Here is a 24748-nt window from a genome sequence, read left to right on the forward strand (position 1 = left end):
GTCCATGTTCCATAGTGGTTAATTTCCACATGGTGGATTGCTGGTCTTTTTAGCCTGTTAAAGAAACGACATAGAGCACACTTTTTGATTTCAAAGTGGGCCCAAAATCCAAGCCCACCATACACTTCGACAAGCACTAAACAAGCATGAGAAGCAAAATTGCCAATAGGAGTGAGGCGATCTCACCTTATCCACACCCCAACCACAACCGTAATCACATTCATCACCCCCTCCTTCCACATCACTCCTTGTCAAATATCCACAACCTCAAAAATAAGCAATAGCCCTCTCATCACCATTAGTCTCATCTTTCTTAAGAAAGTAGAATCTCAGTTTTGTAATAACACATTTTGCAAGCAATGGCAGCCATGAATTCTAGTGTTTTGGCATGCAACTATGCCATCTCAGGCACTGGATCATCTGAGCTTAATGCCAAGATTGTTTCCATGCCTGCAGTTGCATCCCTTGTTGTGTGTGGCCCCAAGTTGCCTGTGATCAGAGCCCAACAGACTAGAGCTGATTCTAGAGAAATGAAAGCAAGTGAAGGAAGGAGAGCTGCAATGGTTTATCTTGCAGCTACCCTTTTCACCTCAGCTGCTGCTGCTTCTTCTGCCAATGCTGGAGTCATCGAAGAGTACCTTGAAAAGAGCAAAGCTAACAAGGTTTGTTTGCAAAACCCTGCCTTTCTCAGAACTTTTTATTTATCAGATCATCTGTTTCTATTATGATGTTGATTGTGAAGTGATAATGTTATAGGAATTGAATGACAAGAAGAGATTGGCCACTAGTGGAGCAAATTTTGCAAGAGCATTCACAGTTCAATTTGGCACATGCAAGTTCCCCGAGAACTTCACAGGCTGCCAAGATCTTGCCAAGCAAAAGGTGCAACTCATGTAGTTTTATGAGTAATATTTCTTATTGATTGGACCGTATGATTATTTCATTTAATTGGTTTTCTTTGGCTGTTGCAGAAAGTGCCATTTATCTCTGATGATTTGGCTTTGGAGTGCGAAGGAAAGGACAAATACAAGTGTGGTTCCAATGTTTTCTGGAAATGGTGAAGAGGGTGAGCTTTGTCTTTGAATCTCCATTTTCCAACATGTATCTAGTTTTCCATGTAACAAAATTTACAATCCATTTATCTCTAGTTTCTCTGTGTGATTCTCTCCTATATTTTCCTGTGTCCTTGCTGGAAATTGCTCCATCCATGGAGAATATATGGAGATTGGACAAAAATTTCCATGACTAATTTTACCTAATTGTGGGTGGGGCAAATTACGACCCTGAAGCCTTTGAAAATGAAATATTTAACCCATTAAAAAGTAGATCATACGGTTTAAAGGAAAAGTTATTTCCCATGCGCAGAAAACATTACAGAAAGCAGATGAAACTCAGAGAACCTGCCTTGGCTGAAAGTAACATGGAAAGAAAGTATATTCAGCCAACCATGTTCCATCCAAGGTAGCTCAAAGTAACATGGATGACTTGATCCATCACATGAATTCAGACCACATATTCTTGATAGAACTAGCTCACGATGTTCCTAAGATGAACATGAGGAATTGTAATAGGAATATAGCCAGTAAGTTCATCAGTGTCAGAGCTATTCATTTCACAAGCAAGACAAATCTAGTGGTTGCCCTATTTATGCTAAGTTATCCAATACCTCCGTTTATTCTACCTTTACAAATAAATGCTTATAGGAACTTTCAGCATTATAACCTGTTAAAAGAGAACCTGGTTTGCCAGGGTGGTCAGTAAATAACATTAAACAAAACAAGGACTACACAAGTTAATAAGATCTCATCCATCTCTTTCATTACAAGAACAGAAACCAAGAAAGAGTTGAGTTGGAGAGGGGACTCCAAATCTTGTTTGGACAAGAAATTATGGTGTAAAAAATAAATGGAGCTAAGCTGGAATATAGGATCTATTAAATTCCTACAAAGAATTTCCTAGCATTCCTATAGCACAAGTAATCGATCCAGGAATGCTGGAAAATGTACCTTCTATTAAATTTTCCTGTATTCTTTTGGTATAAGTAATCGATCCTTTGTTCTCTCTGTGGTTGGGGCTCAGTTGAATCCCCAGGTGTGCATTCTGTTATATTCAATAATCCATACACAGAAAATCAGTGACCAATGACAGAATCAGTGAAATCCAAGGTCAGAAAATCACCAAGGCAAGTCAAAACTGAAAAAGGCAACCACAAATTTGCCAAAATTGGTGTTTGGTACCGAGAGTGTTATCTGAGAGCTCATCCATGCAGCAGCTTCATATCACGCTGAAGCAAATATGACTTAAGAAATGCTCAGTTCAGACCCTTAATGTGGTTCCTCTAGTGATCAACCCAACCACTTCCATAATATTGTTTTTCAATCATAATTTGCTCAACGCAAACTGGCCTCTGAAAACAACCAGTGCAAACTGAATCCCTAAACTTCAATTGAGATTGACCGAAGAAGCCCAAGAGTATGAGCACCAAGATGAAGAGATATTACTCTGCAGCTGCGGGCATGGTGTTGGAAATACCTCATCTGCAAAACCTGAGACAAATTCACAATGCCATGACAAAGATGATACCACTCCAAGCAAGCTAACATTCTTCATGCATATCCCACCAAATGGTGCGTCCTCAATTCCCTCCAATACAGGGGCTTTTGTTGAATTGAAACTGACCACATTACGGATAGAAATGCCCTTCACAACTGGAACTGCCTTAGGATCCCATCCTTCATCAGGATGGTCATTTGAACCTCTACTGAACCTTATCGGAACCTTAACTCTCTCCATTGTTACATTACTTATTGTAATATTTGCTATATATCCTCCTCTGCCATTGTCAGTTTTTATTCTCACACCAGCAGCAGAATCCCAGACATGCAAATCTTCAATAGTTATGTTAAAAATCCCTCCAGACATCTCACTACCTATTCCAACCCCAGAGCAAGTAGGGGTGGTGCCAGATACTCTCCTAACTACAATGTTTGAGCTTGGACGAGCCATTTTAATACCGTACTGGTCCCAGCCACTCTTCACTGCTACAAGATCATCCCCACTCTCAATGTAACAATCCTCAATACACACATTTGTGCTTGAGTCTGCACAAAGAAAGAAAAACCAGTTTAGTTTCATGAGTCAGCTTCAATGCAATTAAAACTAGGGAGGAAAAAAGAAAAGGGAGGATAAGAATCATACCAGGGTCTATACCATCAGTATTTGGGGCTTTGAGAGGAGCCAAGATTGTCATGTCTTTAACAACAACATTGCTGAAACAAATGCAGAGCTAATAGTATTAGTTCCCAGCTACAATTTCCAGTAGGAAAATAACTATGACGAGATAAAAAGAAGTGAACATTCGATTTATGCTTGTTATTACATTTCTATCCCAAGTATCCGTAGCAAAGCAAAGAAAACAAAACCCAATTGGATAATAGTAAGGTAACTCTCTGGTTCTAACTTTCAAGGGCAAGGACCTGGCATGGGAAACCACTCCTAAACTCAAAAACAGTAGAAAATTTGGTGGAAGGGAAAAGCATCTTGCTTTACGGTTAAGTTTTTTCCAAGTTTTATCATCCAGTAGGATAGATTTATTCAGCTCATTTACAAAATTAAATCAGCAATATTATACATGTGATCTTATACCATTACATTTTTTTTAAAGGCCAAAAACTCTTACCTTATTGAAATATTTTAAGTCAATACATTACAGTGGAAGTATTTTAAGTTAATGCAATACAGTATAAAAGAAAACAGAAACCAAGCAATGGATAAAAGGGTGAGAGTGGCAACCTGCAGTAAACTGGATGAATGGTCCAAAATGGAGCGTTGCAAAACGTAAGGTTGGCGATGAGAATATTGTTAGAGTTCATTAGTTCCACAAGGTGACCTCTAGTGTGCTCCAATGTTCTGTTCCACCATAATTCCCACCACATCTTCCCTTGTCCATCAATTGTCCCATTGTTTCCTGCAAACAGATCAAAATTTTGATCAAGCTGTTTGATAAACAAGACAACAATTTTCTGCATAGCATGTTCTGAAACTGGATTTTGAATTATGCATTTATCACCAAGGCATTTGATATGTTTTGGAATAAATAGAAGAATGGATGGCTACTAATTCTCACTGTGCTGAAAGGATTTTCTATTTTAGCAGATGGCATGCAATGTAGACTGAAGAATCAGAACCTAATCACTGTTAAAAATTATTAATCACCCATAGGTTTTTCCTCTTCCATAATTTCTCATGTATACAATGACTAACCACAGCAGCTTATTTTTATGCCACCTGCTATAAGAAGATAGCCAGATAGCTACAAGTTAGTTGTTTAGCTCTATAAGTTTCCTGAAGGAGAAACAAAACTTGTAAAAAAATTACTAAGAGTTATCTTTTCCCCTTTGAATTTATCAAACTTCATTAATTGCTCGAATAGAGATTTCACCCACCCAACACAAACATCAGCAAGAGAATCATAACTCAAAATACTTTGTTCTTGTTAGATATGTTAAAACTTCCTGTCCAATCTATGTGAAATGTGGTAGCACAACGTTATCTTGGGAATACACATGAAAAGTTTCCAACAAACTGACATGACACCACCATAAGAATATAATCTCTTTAATGACCAACTATACGAACTATAGAGGACGCCAACACTCACTGATAAATTGTGCCAAATGATCCAGGCAACTTGAAATGAATCAAGCAGTATAGTAAAATCATGTTTGTGAATCCAGAAGTTTATTTCTGTCTTTCAATGCAAGCTAGCTTTCGTAAAAAGGAACAGGCAGAATACCTGTGATGACAACATTTGTGAGGCCATCTCCATGAACAAGGCTAATATGTCTTCCCCCTAATCTCTCCCTCCCTCTTCCATAAGAAGGCAATGGTTCTATAATAGGCCATTCCTTCGGGTCCTATCAATCAAAAACATAAAATTGAAGCAGCTCTTTGTACATCGAAAGATCATTCGATGGAATTGATGCTGGCAAAAGATATTACTACTATAATAATGATCAAAACGAAGCAGGAAAAAAAGCTGATAACTACATAATGCATGCTGACTCGATTACATGCTGACGTATCAAGCACAAGAGGATAAATTTTGAATCACATATGCATTGACTATTTTATTTTTTTGCAGTAAAGAAAAGTAACTGCGCACTTGTAAAAGTAACCAAAAATACACATCAGAGAATCTAGACAAAGTGGCATGCAGTTTGATGGATGCTCAAATGCGGGTCCTTTAGCACATCAGCATCTGCCTAACAATGTTTTCTCTTTTTGTAAGAAAAAGGCTAAAAGAGCAGCCGCAAGCATGATAACCATGGCCTAACTACACAGATATTCAAACATGCCAAAGTTCATTTCTTCCTTTGCAATCCAAAAAAAAAATCAACTAAAGGGGCATTCTTTCTCTTCACGTCTGCAAAGCTTCTTGTGTTTCCATTAAGACCTCCCAATGTCCCACTTTGACTATATACCAACGTTTTGTAAAAAAATAAATAACTAAATAAATAAACATCATTTTGCAGAGAATAAAAAAAAAAAAAGGGTTGTCATCAAATTATTGGAGATCCATTGACATAAGCTTCATGTTAGAAATCTATGAAGAACTCATTTATCAATGGATACAATCAAAACCAACAAAAAATAAAAAATAAAAATAAAAAAATACCTGAGAACCCAAAATAACAGCACCTTCTTCAAGAAACAAAGTGAAATTACTTGTCAAATTAAAACTCCCTGTAACCCATCTTCCCTTCGGCACATTCAACTGGGCACCACCACTCTCCCCGAAACGTTGCAAGTACCGTATCGCTTTCCGAAACGTTTCGGTATTAGACGTTTTCCCGTCACCGACCCCACCGAATTCTCTTATCGACATCACAGCTTTTCTCTCCGGCAACTCTCCAAAGAACCCCACACAGCTGGTTCTTGTATCGGTTGAAACACCGGTCTTCGACGTAGAACTAAATGCAATCTTTATAGGGTAGATGGTCTTGGTTGTGATTTGAAAAGATAAAAAAGCTATAAGTGTGATCAAGAAAAGAAATGGTGACCAAGAAAATCTTGAAACCTTAGCTATCATTGCATTACCACCAAAACCAAAACTTTGTTTCTCATCAAAATCCATCTTCTTTAACATGCATGCAAATTATTGCATTCAAACCCCCATAAAAGAAAAAAAGATCAAAGGTTTCAAGGAACTATTATTTCTTTTCTTGGTTGATTTCTTGAAAAAAAAAACGTATATTTGGCAAATAAGAGTGTTTCTAAGAATATCAAAAAAAAAAAAACAAAGAAATTTATTTTTGGCAAATAAAGAAAGAATCCTAGTGTTCTTACACCGTGCGCTGGAGAAGCGGCAGCTGTATAACGAATGAAACACGGAATGTGGGACTGAGAACGAGGAGGAGGAAATCTATGTGCGCGCGAGCGCAGGAAGAAGAGGTGGTGGCGTGTTTTTCAGAGTACTAGAACCAGCAAGTCTGCGTTGTGATGTAAGGTACTTACAGCTTCTGGGTCCAGTTCAAAAAAATTCTTTTATTTTCATAATTAAATATTAATCATCCACTACAATGTTGCCACGCAATGTGTGGTGGGGTTTCCTTGAGAGAGAAAATAATTTAGGGACTGAAACGGCTTTCTGGCTTCTCACTGGTCTCCCTTTTATGGAAGGTGGTTTGACAGGAAGCCGCTATTCACGGGAGTTGATTACATTTTTCTTCCTAAGAAGATGATTTGTTGTCATGTGTGTGAGGCGCAATGAGAGGTTGTATGCATGGGACACGTGGAGAGTCATGATTTAGAATGTGGGACCCTGTGATTGATGAAAATCACAAGGTGAGCTGTGATGTGCTGGTAACATGTTTATTTTGCGATGGATGTTGAGGTTGAAATTTCATATAATTTAATTAATAAAAACTCCATTCATCTAGTAAAAACTATTCATTGGTTCACCTATGATATAAACTAGTTTAAATTGAATATAAAAAAAAATTGGTTGAAAAATAAAAATCTGGATTAATTTATTAATATGACTATAGTAAAATTTAGAGTTAGTTTTCAGTCTATTTATAATATAAATGAGTTTAAATTAAATAAAAAAATAAAATAAAAACTGATTAACCTAGTAAAAATCTAGATTAACTTATTGATATGATTAATCCGGTTTAACCCAATTAAAATCTAATTCTAATTTTTTAAAAAAAATTAAAAGACAAAATTGTTTTGATTCTTTCAGGAAAAAATGCTTGAAGTTAACTCTTCACGTACCTTACTCTGAATCCACTTAGGATTGGATTTTACTATTAGTCTTCACATGTAAATATAACAATGATGACACCACTATCTGCCAAGATGCGTGAGGATATCCACTTTGCCTACCAAGACAAGGCAAGCCAAGAAAGGAAGTTTTTTATATATATATAAGCCGGGGTATTCAGGTTAATTTACACGCATCACGACTAATTCTTGAACCTACTAAACACTTTACAAGCCTAATAAACAAGTAAGATACCACAAAGATTACAGGCGTGCACACTAAAGCTTGAACTTAGAATGCAGAGATAAGAGATAAGAAAACCATGTTAAAATCGTTGGACCACAAGTCTCAATGAAAGAAAGTTTTGTTTTTTATTTGATTCATGCTTTGAATATTGTTTACGTGAAAAGGAAAATAAAAAAGATATATTAGTTTGGTAAGCTTAATATTTAAATTGAAAGCTTGTTGCGTTTTGTTTTTTTATTCGATAATTCAGAATATTTTTTATAAGAATTTAGGGGGTTTTTTTTATAGAAAGGGTTATTTTTGGAATAATTTGTATAGTAATCATGACTAAATTCTGTTTTCAAACGATTTTGATAATGCACCTCTCATATCATAATGATATATTTAAATAAATAAAATTTGAATTTTAAAAGAAAATAATAGAAGAAGGAAACCTATTTAATCACAGCACATATCTTTCGGATTTAGTTTAATAAAGTTTAAATGCAAGAAATTTAATTAATTGAGGATTAAATTTAATTATTTATTTTATTTAGCTTGATATTGACTACTCGCAATGTCAAAAAAGAAAATTGACTCTCAATGTTTGATTTGAAAAAATTAAATTGAGTTAAAACAATTAAAATGATGGGAACTGAATTTGAACATTGGATAAGTATTGAGCTCCTATTTCCTGCAAGCATCGAGGACTACATTACACAAGCAAGGGAGATATTCAACCCCCTTTTTCTTTTTCTTTTTGCCTCTTGATTTTTTTCTTTAATCTGATCTTCTCACATTGAGGTTTTTTTTAATCATACTTAAATAGTTTTTTCCGGTTGCGTATACATGGGGGACCCAGAATCTGATGAAAAAATTCTAACACTCATTTTATCTCTGGTTTTGCAAAATAAAATTTTATTTTATTAATATAAAGCAATTGAGACTTGAGGGACCTAATTTGACACCAAACAATTCTAGTGACTTAAAAAAATAAAAAGGATATATTTGTCGGTGTTGCAACGCGCTCGTCAGCGTGTAGGGTGAAGTCATCGTCAACTATTGATTTTGGAGAAGCGCACTAAGATCTTTTTAAAGGTCCAACATGTCTCGGTGACGGAGCGATGAATAATTAGCTTCAACAATTTTTTTTTTTCAAGATTCGCGTCAACCTACCAAAATTAAAAGGTGTCAAGTCATTTTATTTTTTTATCAGATTTGGTTCTTATTTTTTATATTGTTATTTTTTTTATTTTGAATCCTTTTCTTAATTGATTTTATTTTATGTTTATGTCAAATTAAGTCCTCATTCTTTTATATCTAAGGTTGCAAGCTTGATTCGTGTTGGGAAAAATGTTTGTTTACTTTTATAGATACACACTATATGTCAAATCAACTCGTTGAATTACCTAGGTTTGATCATGAAGACATGTTTTTTATGTAAATATTTTTCAAAAAAAAAAGGTGTGATAAATTGATTTTTTTATTTTTTTATCATATAACAAGATAAAAAAAAATAATTCAATCTAGTAGAGTCGATAACTAGGACCGCGAGTTTAATTGGTTAACTAAGTTAGCGTGACTTATTTCTTTGTTTTTCTTTTGAGCCTATGTAATTGATAATGTTATCTCTAGAATCTTCTTTGATTTAATTTAAAATCTAAATTAAAAAAAAATCAAGGTGAAAGATTGTAAGTGTAAACAGTTGTACAAATGTAACACAAAGTGAAAAGGTTTCATGTTTCTTCACGTTCCAAACAATTTGGATGCAAGCCACACAAGAGTTACAAACGATAAAATTAACTAAGGAGACACAATTCAGACTCTAAATTACTAGTTTTCCGAATCATCCAAGTTTGTCGAGTTAAGCAATAAAGTCAGGCCAGGTTTATAGCAATGCATTCTCTTACATGTGGTTTGTATATACTCTTTGTACATAAGATAAATTTGCATGCAAAACCCAGCTAGCTCGGTGGCTAGGATTTGTGCAATGGATCGGCAGCCCACATATCCAAGAAGGTTCGTGTCTGAACTTTGAAGTAGGAACCGGTCCAAGTTGTGGAAAATGGGACAAACAAAAGTTCAGTTCAAAGGCTTTTTCGGGGTGTCTTTCTCTGGATTTGTAATAGAAGTTGCCTTTAACTTAATTTTATGGGTTTTTTTTTGTGAGATTTCAGGCATATAGCTTGGCTTTAACTCGAGTTTAAGAGCAGAAAATTGTCCCGTCTGCCAAGGTGGGGGAGGCCGAAAAGTATGTCCATATTCAAGATGTAAAACACCCAGTCAACATTATTAAAACTTCGAAGACTTGGAAGTCGACGCTCACTGGGTTGCTTGGAAACTTTACTTCATTCATTAGTACTCTCTGCGAAGACTAAAAAGCTAGCCATGTCCCCACAGCAGAGAAAGATTGCAGAGAAAGTTTCTACCTTTCGAGTTAGGAGATAGAAATTCACCCCCAAGTCCTTCATTATCATGAAATAGAAAATGTTTCCAAGACGCGTTATTCCCATTTATAAAGTTTCTTTTTAGCTTGAAGATAACGCGGTGAAGCGTTTCTTTTTGGGACCTAAGGACAACAAAATAGATATACAAATAAAGTATTTATAAATCAAGCAAAATAATATTAGATATTTCACAATACATATCTCGATGAATTTCATTTGATATTTATTTAGTGGTGTTTAGAAGTATAAATAACTTTTTTAAAAAAAAAAAAATTTATTTTAAAATAGGTTAAAATAATATTTTTAATATGATTTTTATGCGTTGGAGTAATATGAATATGTCATCGTTGTCATGTTATGTCATGTCACCATACCTAATAAATCGTATCTCACAATTCTCTCAATGCCCTCCAAAAGTTTTTCTCGACTATAATGGTTTATGAGTAATTCATATGAAGACGAGGGGCAATCTATCAAATTAAAACTCAGTTCTGCCTGCCATCTACCCTTATCAATGCCAGCATCTCAATTCCTCCTCCATCACTCGTTTCTTTGTGAAGAAGGGGGGGAAAATCATGGACAGAGAACAAGAAGAGCTCCAGTTTCTTGGGTTCTTTGGCATCTTCAAAGAATCCTTCAAGATCATCTTGACATGGAGAAAAATCTTCAGCCAGATTACCCTAGCTCTCATCCTTCCACTATCCTTCATCTTCCTAGCTCATATGCAAATATCCCAAATGATTTTCTTCAATATCCTCAACAATGAAGATGCCTTAGACTTCACCCAATCTGGCACGCCAAAACACGATAAACTCTCTGATAACATCTCCGCGGAATGGACTGCCTTTTGGCTCTTCAAATTTGCCTACTTTACTTTCCTTCTAATCTTTTCCCTTCTCTCCACATCTGCAGTTGTCTATACCATAGCTTGCATATACACTGCCAAGCCAATCACCTTCAAGAAGATCATGAGTGTTGTGCCAAAGGTTTGGAAGAGACTCATGGTCACCTTTATATGGAGTTTTCTTGTTGTTGTGCTCTACAACATCATTGCAGCTGTGGTGTTTTTAACCTTGTGGACTCAAGTTGTTTTCCATGTAAATGCAGTCGGATTTAGAATTGCGGTTCTTGTTGCTCTTATCATCATATATTCCGTGGGGATGTTGTATATCACCATAGTTTGGCATCTGGCTAGTGTGGTCTCTGTTTTAGAAGATTTTTACGGGATTAAAGCCATGATCAAGAGCAAAAACCTAATCAAGGGCCAGATGGGAGTTACAGTAGCTGTTTTTATTGTGATTGGAGTTTGTTTTGTGGGAATTCAGCTGCTATACGAGATTTTTGTGGTTTTGCACAAGCCATTGGGAGTCAGAATTGGAGTGGGAATAGTTTGCTTCTTCTTGCTGTGTAAGGTGATGCTCTTCAACCTTGTCATCCAAACTGTTCTCTACTTTGTGTGCAAATCCTATCACCATGAGAATATCAACAAGTCCTCCTTGTCAGATCATCTTGAGGTTTATCTTGGGGAGTATGTTGCTCTGAAGTCCAGGGATGTCCAAATGGAGCAAATTCAAGTCTAGATCTTCCTTTCTATTTTATCTAGAGGTCTTAAAACCATATGTAGTCATGCCAGCCAAGCATCCCAGAGTGTGTTGCGGGATGGACCATTGTTGATTATTTAGGTATTATTGTAAATAAACAAATAAACTATCAATGAGATCATCTCGATTCTCCTTGTGTTTCTATATTATATTATTGTATCATATCTGAGCCCATCCCCGGTGCGGTTTAATTTTAAGATATATTTTTTAAAAATATATTAAAATGATAATATACTAGGTAAATCCAGATCAACCTACTCTTAATCTAAGTCATAAACTATTGAATTTAATAAATTTATTTGTTTTTTATAAAAATATTTTTATTTAATTATATGATAAAGTAATAGATATTTGCAAAAATAAGCATTAACTCAATATTAAAATATTTTTCAAAGACTATGATAATCCTATAAAAATAAATTAAAATAAATTGTGAAGCCTAATTTCTAATAATTATGTTTTTCTGAAATTATCTTTTATTTAATAATATGATAAAAAATAAATAAATGCTAAAAAAACTGAGAACCAACCCAATGCCGATAAGTTTTTCTAAGATTGCGACAACCTTATAAAAAATAAATCGAAATAAATCATGAAGCCCGGATCATAATAATTAATTTTTTTAATCATTTTTTATTTAACAATATGATAAACAATTTTTATTTAATAATATGGTAAGAAAATAGATGATAGTAAACCTAATGTCAGGATATTTTTTTCGAGACCTCGATAAGCCCGTGTAAAGGAAACCAAAATAAACAGCAACAAACAAACAAATAAAACATAATATTGGGCTGAGTCAAGATGGGTTACATGAAACTCGTAACCGGCATATGAGATCAGGATAACCTCATAGAATGATGGAATAAAAAAAATCAATTGTAAAAAAGGACTTTGAAAAAAGATCTAAGCCAACCCGGTCCAATTATTCAAACCCTCGGGTTAACAAAATTCCGATCAAAAAAATATTGAGGGGTGAAATAAAAAAAGAAAGTCCCAATAAAAAAGGATTAAAAAGAAACCATATGGTAATAAAAAGAATAAGGATCAAATCTGACATAAAATAAAATGAACTAAAATAATGAGGGATGCAATTGAAAAAATAATTCAATTAAGAAAATGAACTAAAATATTGAGAAATACAATTGAAAAGATAATTTAATTAAGATAGTGATTAAAAGAATAACAATAAAAAGAATAAGTACTAAATTTGAAAGGTAAAAAAATCAAAGAAGGGTTAAATCAAAAGAAAATCTCAAATCTATGGATTATTTAAAATAAAAAAATAAAAACTAAATCTGAAATAAAAAAAATCAAAGGCTGCTTTGAAAATATGTAAGGGAAGTCTCTGAAATAAAAGAGAGAGAAAATAAAGAAGGAAAAGAAGAAATAGTCACAAGTGCAAAACCCAATATTTTTTAGCCACACGTGCTACCTAGTAATGGAGTTGACGCTGTGAGGATTAAAATATCATCGTAAAAGCTGGATTTTGGCCATCGAATAATTTTATATGCATCGTTCGAAGAGAACGGGAGCACCTATACACCCACATCCACGTGAATAACACGTGCAACCGACTTTTTTAAATTAAATAACATTTTATACATGTCTAAATACTAAATTACCCCTAATTAAACATGATAATTATATTAAAAAAAAACAACTGAAAAAGATAGAAAAACCCACTTGATCCAGGGCAAAGATAATTTTAACTCAAGGATATTATGATCATTTTATGGTGTATTTAAAATGAGAAGTAGTAAATCCTAAGAGATGTAACTCAATTGGTCAAACCCTAATTTTGCTTCTTAGAAGTCACCAGTTCGAGTCTCACAAACCTCAGGGCCACTAGAGACTTATATGGTTGTTAACTTAAGGGCCCGTGAGATTAGTCGAGGTGCGTGTAAGCTGGCCCAGACATCCATATTAATAAAAAAAAAAAGTAGTAAAAATGACTCTACCTTCCAATGCATTTTTTTTTTTTCCGCTAAAGATATATCAATCATTTTACAATACAAATAATGATAAAAAAAAATATTATACCATCACCCCCGAGGCTAATTTTGTTGTGTTTGTAAGGTTAAAATCATTATTTTACTATTTTAATCCATAATTTCAATAAATCTATGTGTACAGTAATTGAACTAATTAATGTTATTAGTTCACTTATGAGCTTAGGAGAGATCACTTCCTTCCATTTTTCCATGGGAAGGGTGCTTCTTGTTCATGGTACTCCAGCTTGAGAAAGAATTGTAGGATACAAATTAAGGAACTTTGGACTTCAATTAAATAGCTTTAACCAAATCGAATTGGGCTCCTCTCATGTTCAAAAGACATATGATCTATCATCTTTATGTAATCTAAACCTTCTAGACATATTTATTTAAGAAAACACAGAAATTTTACAAACTATTTTCTTCTAATACATGTGGCTATTTTGAATTAATTACTTTCCTTTCATATATAATTTTGACTTCACTATGGATAATTAAAAAAAAATGAGAAATTAGAACAAACATTAACTAATTTCAAACTCAAAGCAAAATGGGAAGAATAGGTTATAAATTATACTTCAATTCCCTTCTCCTTCCCCAAATTATAAACCATTCATTTCTCAGGTATATAAGAATAGAAAATTGCCCTATCAACCAAGATGGGAGAGGCTCAAAAAGTAAGTCCGAATTCAACATCATCCCACCACATAGCCAATCCAAAACACGTTAGGTTAGGGTACGTGAAATAATTATAAAGATTGTTTTTTAAATTTTTTTTATTTATAAATATATTGAAATAATGTTTAAAAAAATTATTTTTAATGTTAGTATATCAAACAATTTAAAAATAAAAAAAATAATTTTAAAAATAAAAAAATAACAAAATAGTGACCAATTGATCTGGTATGCATCAACTCTAAATCTTTAAATTCTGCACTTCTTTTTATTAATATAAATATTCAGGATAATTTGTGAATATCTCAACTAATTTTACATGTTTAAAAATTAACAATCATCTTTTTTTTTTAATGCTTGTTATAAAACCCCTTTCTTACCATTGCAAAAGGTTGTTTTTTTAATGGAATCCACCTTTGAAAGATGGTGAATTATCATTAATTTTATAAATTCTGAAATTAAGGAATATTTCTTTTTTATTTTTTTAAAGCTTGTTATAAAACCCCTTTCTTACAATTGTAAAAGGTTGTTTTCTTAATGGAATCAACCTTCGAAAGACGTACGGTGGATTATTGTTCGCAAGAAAATTGGAATTCAGATTGGATTGGAATCTTCCTCGTCTGGTTTTTCATTTGTAAGTCCACGCCAGGTGGACTAATAAGTTATAAATGTCCTGCTTTTGAGTCTTGAATAATTAATTTATCGATGAAGTAGGGGTGAATTGCTAATATTATTAATTTGTTGTAATTCGACATGGACACATATATAGTGATGTTTCATCTTTTTCTCCCTTTTAACCATTTCTATTAATTATAACTAGACTTAATTAATTTCAAATAATTAAGAAAGATATCAAATGATTCTATTGGTTAACACACAGCAAATGATGCGTTTAAGCTTAAGCAAAAATGATAATTAACTGCTAATTTATTTTTCATACAAAATTCCCACCTTAATTATAGATGCCCACCATTTTCATTGGATGGTGACTGGCTAGCTTAAAATTAACACCATGTGTCTGCCATTGCAACGTAGCCAATCACCCGATAATATAATTCTCATAATCCCTTCAGTGCCCTCCAAAAATTTATCAATATTATAATGTTTTACGAGTAATTCATAAGAAGACCATGGGCAATTTGTCAAATGAAAGTCCACTCTTGTTTTCTGAAATCCACCTTTTAATGCCAACTAGGCAACAACTCAATGCCTCCCTCCATCACCCATTTCTTTGTGAAGAAGGAGAGGAAAAAAATCATGGACAGAGAACAAGAGGAGCTCCAGTTTCTTGGGTTCTTCGGCATCTTCAAAGAATCCTTCAAGATCATCTTGACATGGAGAAAAATCTTCAGCAAGATAACCCTAGCTCTCATCCTTCCACTATCCTTCATCTTCCTAGCTCATATGCAAATATCCCAAATGATTTTCTTCAAGATCCTTGACAATCAAGATACCTTAGACTTCACCCAATCTGGCACGCCAAAACATGATAAACTCTCTGATATCATCTCCGCGGAATGGACTGCCTTCTGGCTCTTCAAGTTTGCATACTTCACTTTCCTTCTAATCTTTTCCCTTCTTTCCACATCTGCAGTTGTCTATACCATAGCTTGCATATACACTGCCAAGCCAATCACCTTCAAGAAGATCATGAGTGTTGTGCCAAAGGTCTGGAAGAGACTCATGGTCACCTTTATATGGAGTTTTGCTGTTGTTGTGCTCTATAACATTGTTTCCATAGTGGTTTTGATCATCTTGTCTTTTACACTTATCAACCATGTACCTGCAGCTGGCTTCAGGATCTTGTTTCTCGTTGTTCTTGTTATCTTATATTCTGTGGGGTTACTGTATATCACCATAGTTTGGCATCTGGCGAGTGTGATTTCTGTTTTAGAAGACTTTTATGGGATTAAAGCCATGATGAAGAGCAAGGAATTGATAAAAGGCAAGATGGGAATTGCAGCTGCTATTTTTATTGTGGTTGGACTATGTTTTGTGGGAATTCAATTCCTGTTCGAGACTTTTGTGGTTCTTGAGTGGACAATGGAAATCAGAATTGGAATGGGATTACTTTGCTTGTTATTGCTGTTTAAGGTGATTCTCTTCGGCCTTGTCATCCAAACAGTTCTCTACTTTGTCTGCAAATCCTATCACCATGAGAATATTGACAAGTCCTCCTTGTCAGACCACCTTGAAGTTTATCTTGGGGAATATATCCCTCTCAAGTCCAAGGATGTCCAGATGGAGCAGTTTGAAGCCTAGATCTTAATTCTTACAGTTTTCTGTTTTTTTTTTTTTCCATAAAATACTCCTGCCTTAATTTGGAGGTCTTGAAATTTACTATGCTTCACATTGGTGCTTCTTGTTTACGTTGCAAGTGATATGCTTTTAGTTTCATAAAGAACTGTAAAAATAATTTGTGCTTTAATTAATAAAGGGGATTATATATATCTTATTTGCATTTTATAGATACCAGCCGAAATTTTTCTTCAGTAAAATGGGTTTGATTTTAATTTTTTCAGAAGTAATTTAATATAGAAAGACATGCTAGCTATGCTTTGTATATAGCTATAAGATCATTGAATCTTCCGATAATTAAAAAAGATATTATATTATGAAGAATTTATTACTATTTGTATTTGAGCTCAATTCCAAATTAAGATAATAAATGGATGATTTCTAGGGATGCCTTTGGATTTTTTGAAAAGAAAATAACAGCCATAGCCGTTTATGTACCTAAATGTGCTAGTGAAACAAAAACTGTTTCCATGGAAACTTAGGAAAAACTATCATCCAGCCTTTGACTCTACAATTAAACTACACATCACATTACATTCCAAAATATACTAAAATAATATGGTAACTTTCTGTAGCAATCCTCTATATCCATTTTTTTCATCCTCCAACTTTTTTTGTTTTACAATTACAATATTCTTTTATGTCCAAATTAATGATCAATTCGTTAAAATTTGTTAAGAAAAAAAATTATCAAAGTTAACAAAGGAGAGATCTCATTGTGAATCTCGAATTTACTAGAAAAGAATATGTTTAATTCATCTATTTTTCTTTTTTTTACTATCCAATTTTTATATTTTTTCAATTTCAATTTTAATCTAAAAGTTAATTTTCTTAATATTAAGATCTCGAGTCTAAGAAAAAAAAGAGAAAGTTATCTAAAAACATCAAAGAAGAGAGAAAGTTATTAATTTTCATTAACGAAACTTGATGTGCTAGGTGTTAATGGGTTGTATTCGGCAAGTGAAGTTCAATGGTGATAGCTTATATATATATATATATATATATATATATATATATATATATATATATATATATATATATATATATATATATATATATATATTGATTTTAAGGAGTTTTAGGGATAGTAAGGTTTATGAAGGTTTTTGTAGTGTTGTTAGGTGAATATGACTTGAAAAAATAGATTTTTAGGCAAAAAAAAAAAACCTATCAACCTGATTTCTCGCCCACCACAATAGTGGCCAAATTTTAAGTCATTGTCCGCTAAAAAGAAATATAGGAGTGGGTGATGCCTCTGATGAAAAAAAAAAATTTTTAAAAACCTAGAAGTGTGCTCCTGAGGCAAAAAAAAAATATATTATGCACGAGTCTGAGCTTCCAGGCCCAAACACACCTGACCTAGCTTTTGTCCTTTGTTTTCTTTTATTTTTTTTAATTTTATTATTTAATATTGGATTTTTTTTTTTGTTTGCTTTCTCTAGGTTTATCATTGTATCAAGCAAATGTTCTAGCATTTGGTAGTTGCTTAATTTTATAAGTGTCTATTTTTGTTATCTTATAATTAAATAAAAAAATAGTTATTGAACCTAGTAGATTTCATGACTCGGGTCGCGAGTTTGGCAAATTAAGTCATGAAATCCAAGTCGATCTAAAGGGTCTCTATGTTAATATTAAAAAAAAATATCATCTTAAATTTTTTTTTTTACATAAATCCAAATCACATTTTTACCTATCATCCGGGTTTTTTTAGACACGTCAAATCGAATGGTCATCTTGAGAAAACTCCTAAACATTTTAATTTAAAGCTTAAACTAGACAAAAAGTCAGATTTAAAAGTTTCAAGGTTGACACGTTAGGCCGAGTTTAATGACATTGTCAAAGAACTTCTTATGGCCTGAACATTATAGTTAGAGAGCCAACCAGTATACTAACTTGGAAATAGTATGGGTCATTGAATCATTGACCCAATCAATTATTTTTTTTTATTAAAATGATATCGTTTTATTTTTTTATTAATATTGATCCATTCAAGTTTGGCTAGGTTAAGCAAATAAAAACTGGTGAACTCAACAGATTTTATCCTTGTTTGGGATTGCAGCCCAAACAGAGGTTTGCTAAAAAAAAAATTTATTTCGCTTAAGATTAATTTTTTTAATGTTTTTGAATTGTTTTACTGTGATGATATTAAAAATAAATTTTAAAAAATTAAAAAATATTATTTTAATATATTTATAATCAAAAAATATTTTTAAAATCAACCACAACCATACTTTTTAAATATTTTATTCAATTTAACCTGTTTTTAGTCGGGCTACGAGGCCCAAATGTTTTGAGATAATTCACCTAATCGAGCTGGTATTAACAACTGTTACATGATAGTGAATAACCAATTCGATCTCGAAGGAATTAATTAGTAACAGTCCCTTTTGATTTTCTCCAGCAAATCTAATGTCCTCGAGGTTCTATCCTCCTTGTGCCCTTCTTTAATTTGATGCTCTAATTTGATTGCCTGGACCTGTAGATCTCACCTGTTGATTTTGATCAACCCTTTCCAACCACTCATTTCATCAAGCGATCAGGGCCGCCAATATTATTGACCTTTTTATTCGCTAGTTTGATATGAAGAGATCTCAGTGATAATTATTTTTGGTTCGGTTTGGTTTAGTTATTTTAGAACAAAAACTGGTTTAAACTAACCGGTTTCGGTTTAATTTATTTTTTTGGTTTGGCTCGGTTTGATTTTTTTTATTTCACACTTATAAAACCGAACCAAACCAAACCGGTCGGTTTTTAAAAAAATTCTAATTAGTTTTTTTTCATAATTTAGTTTTTTCAGTTATTTTTTTTAATTTTTCCAATTTAATTAATTTTTTAATTTTTTTACTTATATCCTAGATGGTAGATAAAGAGAAGAGGAGGAATCCGAGAGACTTAATGTGCTACTTATCATTTCAAGTGAAAATAAAAATTATTAAGTTCAATTCAACCTAAATCTTAATATAATATTTATTATTATATTTTTGCAATGATATAATATTTATTATCATCATTCAATTTCTCGATTAATCTAATAAAAATATAATTTGAATTTTTTAAAAAATAATTAAAAATATAGTTTTAATTCTTTTTTAATTAAAATAAAATTATTTTAAATTTTCTTGAATTAATCTAAATTAGCATACCCTACCCTTGATGTAAAACCAATTAAAAACTTTGATATATATAGGAAGTTGGTATTTTATATGTAAAGAGAAGTTTCAACGACATGCAAATGATTTGACACCTTTGAGATTTCATAAAGAAGCTCGATCATATAGTCATATTAATTTAATGGGGGTGGTTCAAGGGAGTAGATGCATTATTTTTTAATTAATATTGTTGACTGCGGCTATTTACTGTTCTAACATAGACTCGAGAAGCTGTAGAATGATATAGGTGACGTTTGGGAACGCGGTAGCGGTTATGTTTCTAAAAAATTTTAAAAAAAAAAATTATTAAAATTTAATATGATTTGTATGTTTTGGATCATTTTGATGTGCTAATATCAAAAATAATTTTTAAAAAATAAAGAAATATCATTAACATATATTTTGACATGAAAAATTATTTAAAAAGCACTCACAATCACATTGCCAACCACGCTCATAATGTCTGGCATTTTTGGCTTGCTTAGAGGGTAGTTTCATCTTTTTACGGGGATTCATTGAGCATTGCCGTTGGTTTTTTGGTAATAATTGACCTGATGGAAGGGTCAATACATCTTTTAACAAATATATATATTATTTAAATGATTAATTGGGAGGTGCACAGGAGCTCTAGGATACTTGGAGGGTACATGATAATTTAATAGTGATTATTTTTTAAATAATTTTTTATGTTGAAATGTATATTAATGATTTTTTTTATTTTAAAAAAATTATTTTTAATTTTAATACATTAAAACAATTCAAAATATATAAATTATATTAAATTTTAATAAATAATTTAAATTTTTTAAAAATATAGTTTATATCGCGTTTCCAACCATGTTGTCATGGTGGTGCACGCCAAGGTATTACGTGGACAAACGATGATTTTCGAGGCGGCAATAGAATCCACTCAATGGCCTCTATTTACCCAAACAATGCGACAGGCTTTTAATCGCCCCTGCTGCACAGACAATGACTTCTTTTTTCTTTTTTCTTTTTCTCTCTCATCATCAGAAACTATGCCGACCTCAATTTTTCAATTAGTTTTTTTCTTTAGATTTTACTATTTACTATCTATTGATTAGTATTTATTTTATTTAAAATATTTTATAAAATTATATTTTTTTTCAGTTTTATTAGAATTTTTTATCTTTAATTTTTTTAAAACCAATTTTAATCATTAAATTAGACAGATATTGAGCTTTTTAGTTAAATCCAAGTAAAAAACTCTATGAATTACATATTTGAGAAATTAACTTTACCTTAGGCTTTTTTGTTTTTGTTAAATTTATTTTTTAAAAATAAATTCTTGTTTTAAAATTAAATTAATTAAATATAAAAATAAAATACTTACTTTATAGTATTTTTTTTGTTTGCTTTTCTAGTCATCATTCCAATTATGTGTGTGATCTCTTTTAATTACTCAAATTTTAAATTTTTTATTTCTTAATGAGATGATATTCATGAATAGAGAAAAACACTATTTCCTCGCAACTTAGAAATCTCAGAGTAAGAACAAAAATGGGAAAATTATCCCAAACCAAGAGATAAAACAGTGATGGCTGAAATTGATTGAATTTTTTTTATCTTCTTGACCAGCTGAAATGTATGCGGTGAGATATTTTTCTTCCCTGGTGAAATTCCCAGACTTCCGATAAGGCTCCAAAATGCCATGATTCAAGAATGTTGTCATGTCACACGATGACTCATTGAATTCAATTGGAGAGTGTGGTTCCCTTGTGCTGGCACAGTTTTCAGAGTGTTTTGGTAAGTCGTCACATTTTAAAAAAAATATTTTGTAAAATAATATAAATACAAAAATATTTAGAAAATTAGTATAATCCAAAGTGTGTATCTGCATATAAAAAGAGATTTGCAAGTTTATGGTGTTTTGGTTCGGATCCAAATGTTCTCTTAGATACATGATTGATCATGTTAAAAATTTAATCGTTGATTTTAAATCCAATGATTTGTATTGAACGAGAAAAATGGAATAATAAAGGGTTAAGTTGCTCTTATTTTTATTAATAACAAAATTATGTTGATTTAATTTGAATTTAATGATCTAGATTTAATGGAAATAATATTTATATTTCTTAACAAAAAAATATAATATGAGGGAGTCTCAGTCTAATCCACATTTATGATATGTCCCATGAAAAATACTAACTTTCTATGCATGGATAAAGCATAATATAGCGATAATATTTACTGATAATAAAATAAAAAAATTCTAAGTGGTTATGAACACAAAAAGATTTGTGTTTTTTTGTCGTATATATGATTTTATATTCTCTGTAAGGCTTACATTGTAGTTTTTACTTAGATTTTTTTTTTATTCACGTGAAATGTTCGGACCAGCTTATATATATATATAAACTAATTTTTACAGGTCTTGAAATTAACGATTAAATAAGCTTTTAGTGGCCATTAATATTAACAATCATAAAACTCGAATCTGAAACCACAAGAATAAAGTTTTTACTTGAATTTTGTACTCACATATGTGGACAAATTTTAATTAAAGCTATGATTTTATTGTTATTAAAATAAATACAAGAAAGAGTTTTAAATTCTAGAGAAAAAAATGTATTTGGTAGGTCGAAAGAAAATACAATCTCTAATTACTCTCAAGATAGAAAAACAAGTCTAATTTAAAAAATAAAAATATCTTTATGAATCTCAATTTACTTTTGACAGCATAATTAAAAAGAAAATCATCGTTATTAAAATGTAAAATATTTAGAGAATGAAATGTAAAAAAAAATAAAGTTTTGAATAAAAATATAAAAACCTTAAACTATAATGACCAATTAATATAAAATGAAAACTTTATGTGAGTAATAGTAGATTTCACTATATATATATATATATATATATATATATATATATATATATATATATATATATATATATATTTAAATTATTAGTTTTTAATTTTTTACTTGAAATTAATATTTCTTATTACCTTCATATTATTTTGTCAAGCTGATATGAGAAATAATTTTTAAAAAATAAAAAATATTATTTTGATATATTTTTAAATAAAAATTATTTTAAAAAATAACAACAATTACACTCTCGGATATTTTTTAATTTTTTTATAAGGATATTATTACCATTGTCTAAATATATACTATGCTGGACTACAAAGTTATCAATAGAAAACGAGTGAATTATTCATCTTGATGAAGTGAGAAAACTTTAAGAATGATGTAATTCGTTTTGACAGCTAGTGGATGGCAAATAGTGGCTATCAAGTGTTCGGATGCTTGTAATGCCTATAAAACAAGTCTTCTTGATTGATTGAGGTGACTCTTTAATGATTAACAGTTTATTTGATATTATAGATACAGTTTTTTTAAATTTAATTTAGAGTACAAAATTAAAATAAATTTTAAATTTTTTAAAATTTAAAAACAAACAGCTTCAAGTATACAAAAATATAATAATTAAAAAAAAAAAGCTAATAAGACAATGCAAACACTAAAATAAGATAAACTACTGAGTGGAAGGTAAAATAAAAAAGTATTTACCCTAAACCCGAGCCTCAATCTTGTTTATAAAGCTGCACATCTTGACTTGTTATATTAGTCATTTAACTTGTGCTAAGCCATTGTTTTTTTTTAAAAAACAAATATTGAATATGCAAGTTGTTTTAATGTGTTTTTTAAAATAAAAAAATAAAATATAAATTAAAAAATCAATGCAAGTATCTAATTAAAAATAAAAATAAAAATGAATGAATCTAACTAAAAATAAAAATAAACATGAATGAATAAACTCGTGTCCTATAAAAATTATGCAAGGCTAAATAAATCAACAATGTTATTGAAAAATAAATATTTTTCTATTTTAAAAAACAAACTTTGTTTATATAAATAAAAAATATATATGTAAATGATTTAGAAAAATATCTTGAAAAATAAAATATAAACAAAACAATTCTAAAAAAACCTTATATTCAAAAGCAATATGAAAAACTCATGACTTGGACCATGAGATTGGAATAAACCTATAAAAAAAATTAAAGACAATCACCAAACCACTTTTTTAGAAAAAAAACTACAGAACGATAAGATCGTACAAAGTCAAATTCTCAACAAATCAAATTTTTATTTTTATGTCAGATTTGATCTTTATTCTCTTAATTGCTTTTTTTTCTTTGGTTTCTTTTTTTGAAATTGGTTTTTTTATATCTGATTTCATCCTTCAACATCGAATTGATTATGAATTAGATTTCTTGATTTTTCTGGTGCAGTTATTCTAGTTTTATGACCTGTGTCATGAGTATAAAATGTTAACTTGGCTCGACTTCAGTTTTTTTTTTTATCTTTTTTTACATCAATTTTTTTTTTAATTTTATCTTTCAATATTAAGTTTATTAAAAAATAAGATTCTTTTATTTTTTTTATTTACTTTCTATGAGGATGGTCTAACCTCACAACTTGGGTCTTAGGTTTTTCATGCTAAATTGGATTGGCTCAAAGGTTTTTTTTTTAATTATTTTTTTTATTTCATCCTTTAACAATAAGTTATCTTGAAATTCAACTTTCTTTTGACATGTGTTTTTTTTTCTATAAGTCATCATTGTCATAACTCACTCCTAAGTTCTTCCCTAAAATTTACTAGTTTTTCTCGTATAAAAATAAAAAATAAAAAGACTGGCGACATGACAAAAATAAGTTGGGAGGGTTTAAGATATGTGTGCGAGAGAGAATGAAGCTGGAGTTTTCAACAAAATTATAAGCCTAATCATAGCAAAACTAGAAAGACAATGCAGATTCAAGATCAAATTAATTGATTATTCAACGAATTTGCATAAAAATTAAGTTCGGGGGCATAATTAGATTTTAAATAGGCCAATTTGATTTAATCGTGGGCCAAATTAAAAGTTTAATTATTTTTAAGAATTAATTTGGGTCAAATTAAAAGATTTAATTAGGTGCAAGGACTTAATTATACATTTAATAGGTCAAATTAATTTTATTAAAAACTTAATTGGTGAAAATTAAGTTTGTGAGCCCAATTTAATCTTAATTGAGAATATTAAAATTTTAGAGAACCAAACTTAATTTTTACAAAGTTAATT

The 24748-nt window shown here is 31.2% G+C and overlaps 4 protein-coding genes across 5 annotated transcripts; 3 read left to right on the forward strand and 1 right to left on the reverse strand.

The window, feature by feature from the left end:
- Positions 1–233: 233 nt before the first annotated feature.
- On the forward strand, positions 234–1171 carry LOC133672825 (photosystem I reaction center subunit N, chloroplastic-like). 2 transcript variants are annotated; one of them, XM_062093364.1, is made up of 3 exons: positions 234–662; positions 757–882; positions 976–1171. In XM_062093364.1, the coding sequence occupies exons 1-3, from the start codon at positions 360–362 to the stop codon at positions 1081–1083; spliced, it is 537 nt and encodes a 178-aa protein (XP_061949348.1). In that variant the 5' UTR covers positions 234–359; the 3' UTR covers positions 1084–1171. The 2 variants fall into 2 exon arrangements, with proteins under 2 accessions (XP_061949348.1, XP_061949347.1); XM_062093363.1 differs by having other exon boundaries at positions 248–662; positions 972–1171.
- Positions 349–6557, reverse strand: LOC133672824 (probable polygalacturonase). Its single transcript, XM_062093362.1, has 5 exons — positions 5678–6557; positions 4796–4916; positions 3793–3967; positions 3199–3269; positions 349–3101 (listed from the first exon to the last, which is right to left on the reverse strand). The coding sequence occupies exons 1-5, from the start codon at positions 6146–6148 to the stop codon at positions 2443–2445; spliced, it is 1497 nt and encodes a 498-aa protein (XP_061949346.1). The 5' UTR covers positions 6149–6557; the 3' UTR covers positions 349–2442.
- Positions 6558–10514: 3957 nt separating this feature from the next.
- LOC133673295 (uncharacterized) lies at positions 10515–11519 on the forward strand. Its single transcript, XM_062094037.1, has one exon. It carries the CDS (start codon positions 10515–10517, stop codon positions 11517–11519), a length of 1005 nt encoding a protein of 334 aa, XP_061950021.1.
- Positions 11520–15402: 3883 nt separating this feature from the next.
- On the forward strand, positions 15403–16657 carry LOC133672590 (uncharacterized). Its single transcript, XM_062093037.1, has one exon. It carries the CDS (start codon positions 15416–15418, stop codon positions 16469–16471), a length of 1056 nt encoding a protein of 351 aa, XP_061949021.1. The 5' UTR covers positions 15403–15415; the 3' UTR covers positions 16472–16657.
- The last annotated feature ends 8091 nt before the right edge of the window (positions 16658–24748 follow it).

This window comes from Populus nigra, chromosome 14 (assembly GCF_951802175.1).
Source record: "Populus nigra chromosome 14, ddPopNigr1.1, whole genome shotgun sequence".
Classification (NCBI taxonomy): Eukaryota; Viridiplantae; Streptophyta; class Magnoliopsida; order Malpighiales; family Salicaceae; genus Populus; species Populus nigra.

Excerpts from the sequence above, each read along its gene's own strand:
- LOC133672825 (XM_062093364.1), top strand. The coding sequence starts at position 360 with ATGGCAGCCATGAATTCTAGTGTTTTGGCATGCAACTATGCCATCTCA. Across the intron at positions 663-756 it reads AAAAGAGCAAAGCTAACAAG|GAATTGAATGACAAGAAGAG; the intron begins GTTTGTTTGCAA and ends ATAATGTTATAG. Across the intron at positions 883-975 it reads AAGATCTTGCCAAGCAAAAG|TGCCATTTATCTCTGATGAT; the intron begins GTGCAACTCATG and ends TGTTGCAGAAAG.
- LOC133672824 (XM_062093362.1), bottom strand. The coding sequence starts at position 6,148 with ATGTTAAAGAAGATGGATTTTGATGAGAAACAAAGTTTTGGTTTTGGT. Across the intron at positions 3,968-4,795 it reads CACAAATGTTGTCATCACAG|GAAACAATGGGACAATTGAT; the intron begins GTATTCTGCCTG and ends ATCTGTTTGCAG. Across the intron at positions 3,102-3,198 it reads TACTGATGGTATAGACCCTG|ACTCAAGCACAAATGTGTGT; the intron begins GTATGATTCTTA and ends TTCTTTGTGCAG.
- LOC133673295 (XM_062094037.1), top strand. The coding sequence starts at position 10,515 with ATGGACAGAGAACAAGAAGAGCTCCAGTTTCTTGGGTTCTTTGGCATC.
- LOC133672590 (XM_062093037.1), top strand. The coding sequence starts at position 15,416 with ATGCCTCCCTCCATCACCCATTTCTTTGTGAAGAAGGAGAGGAAAAAA.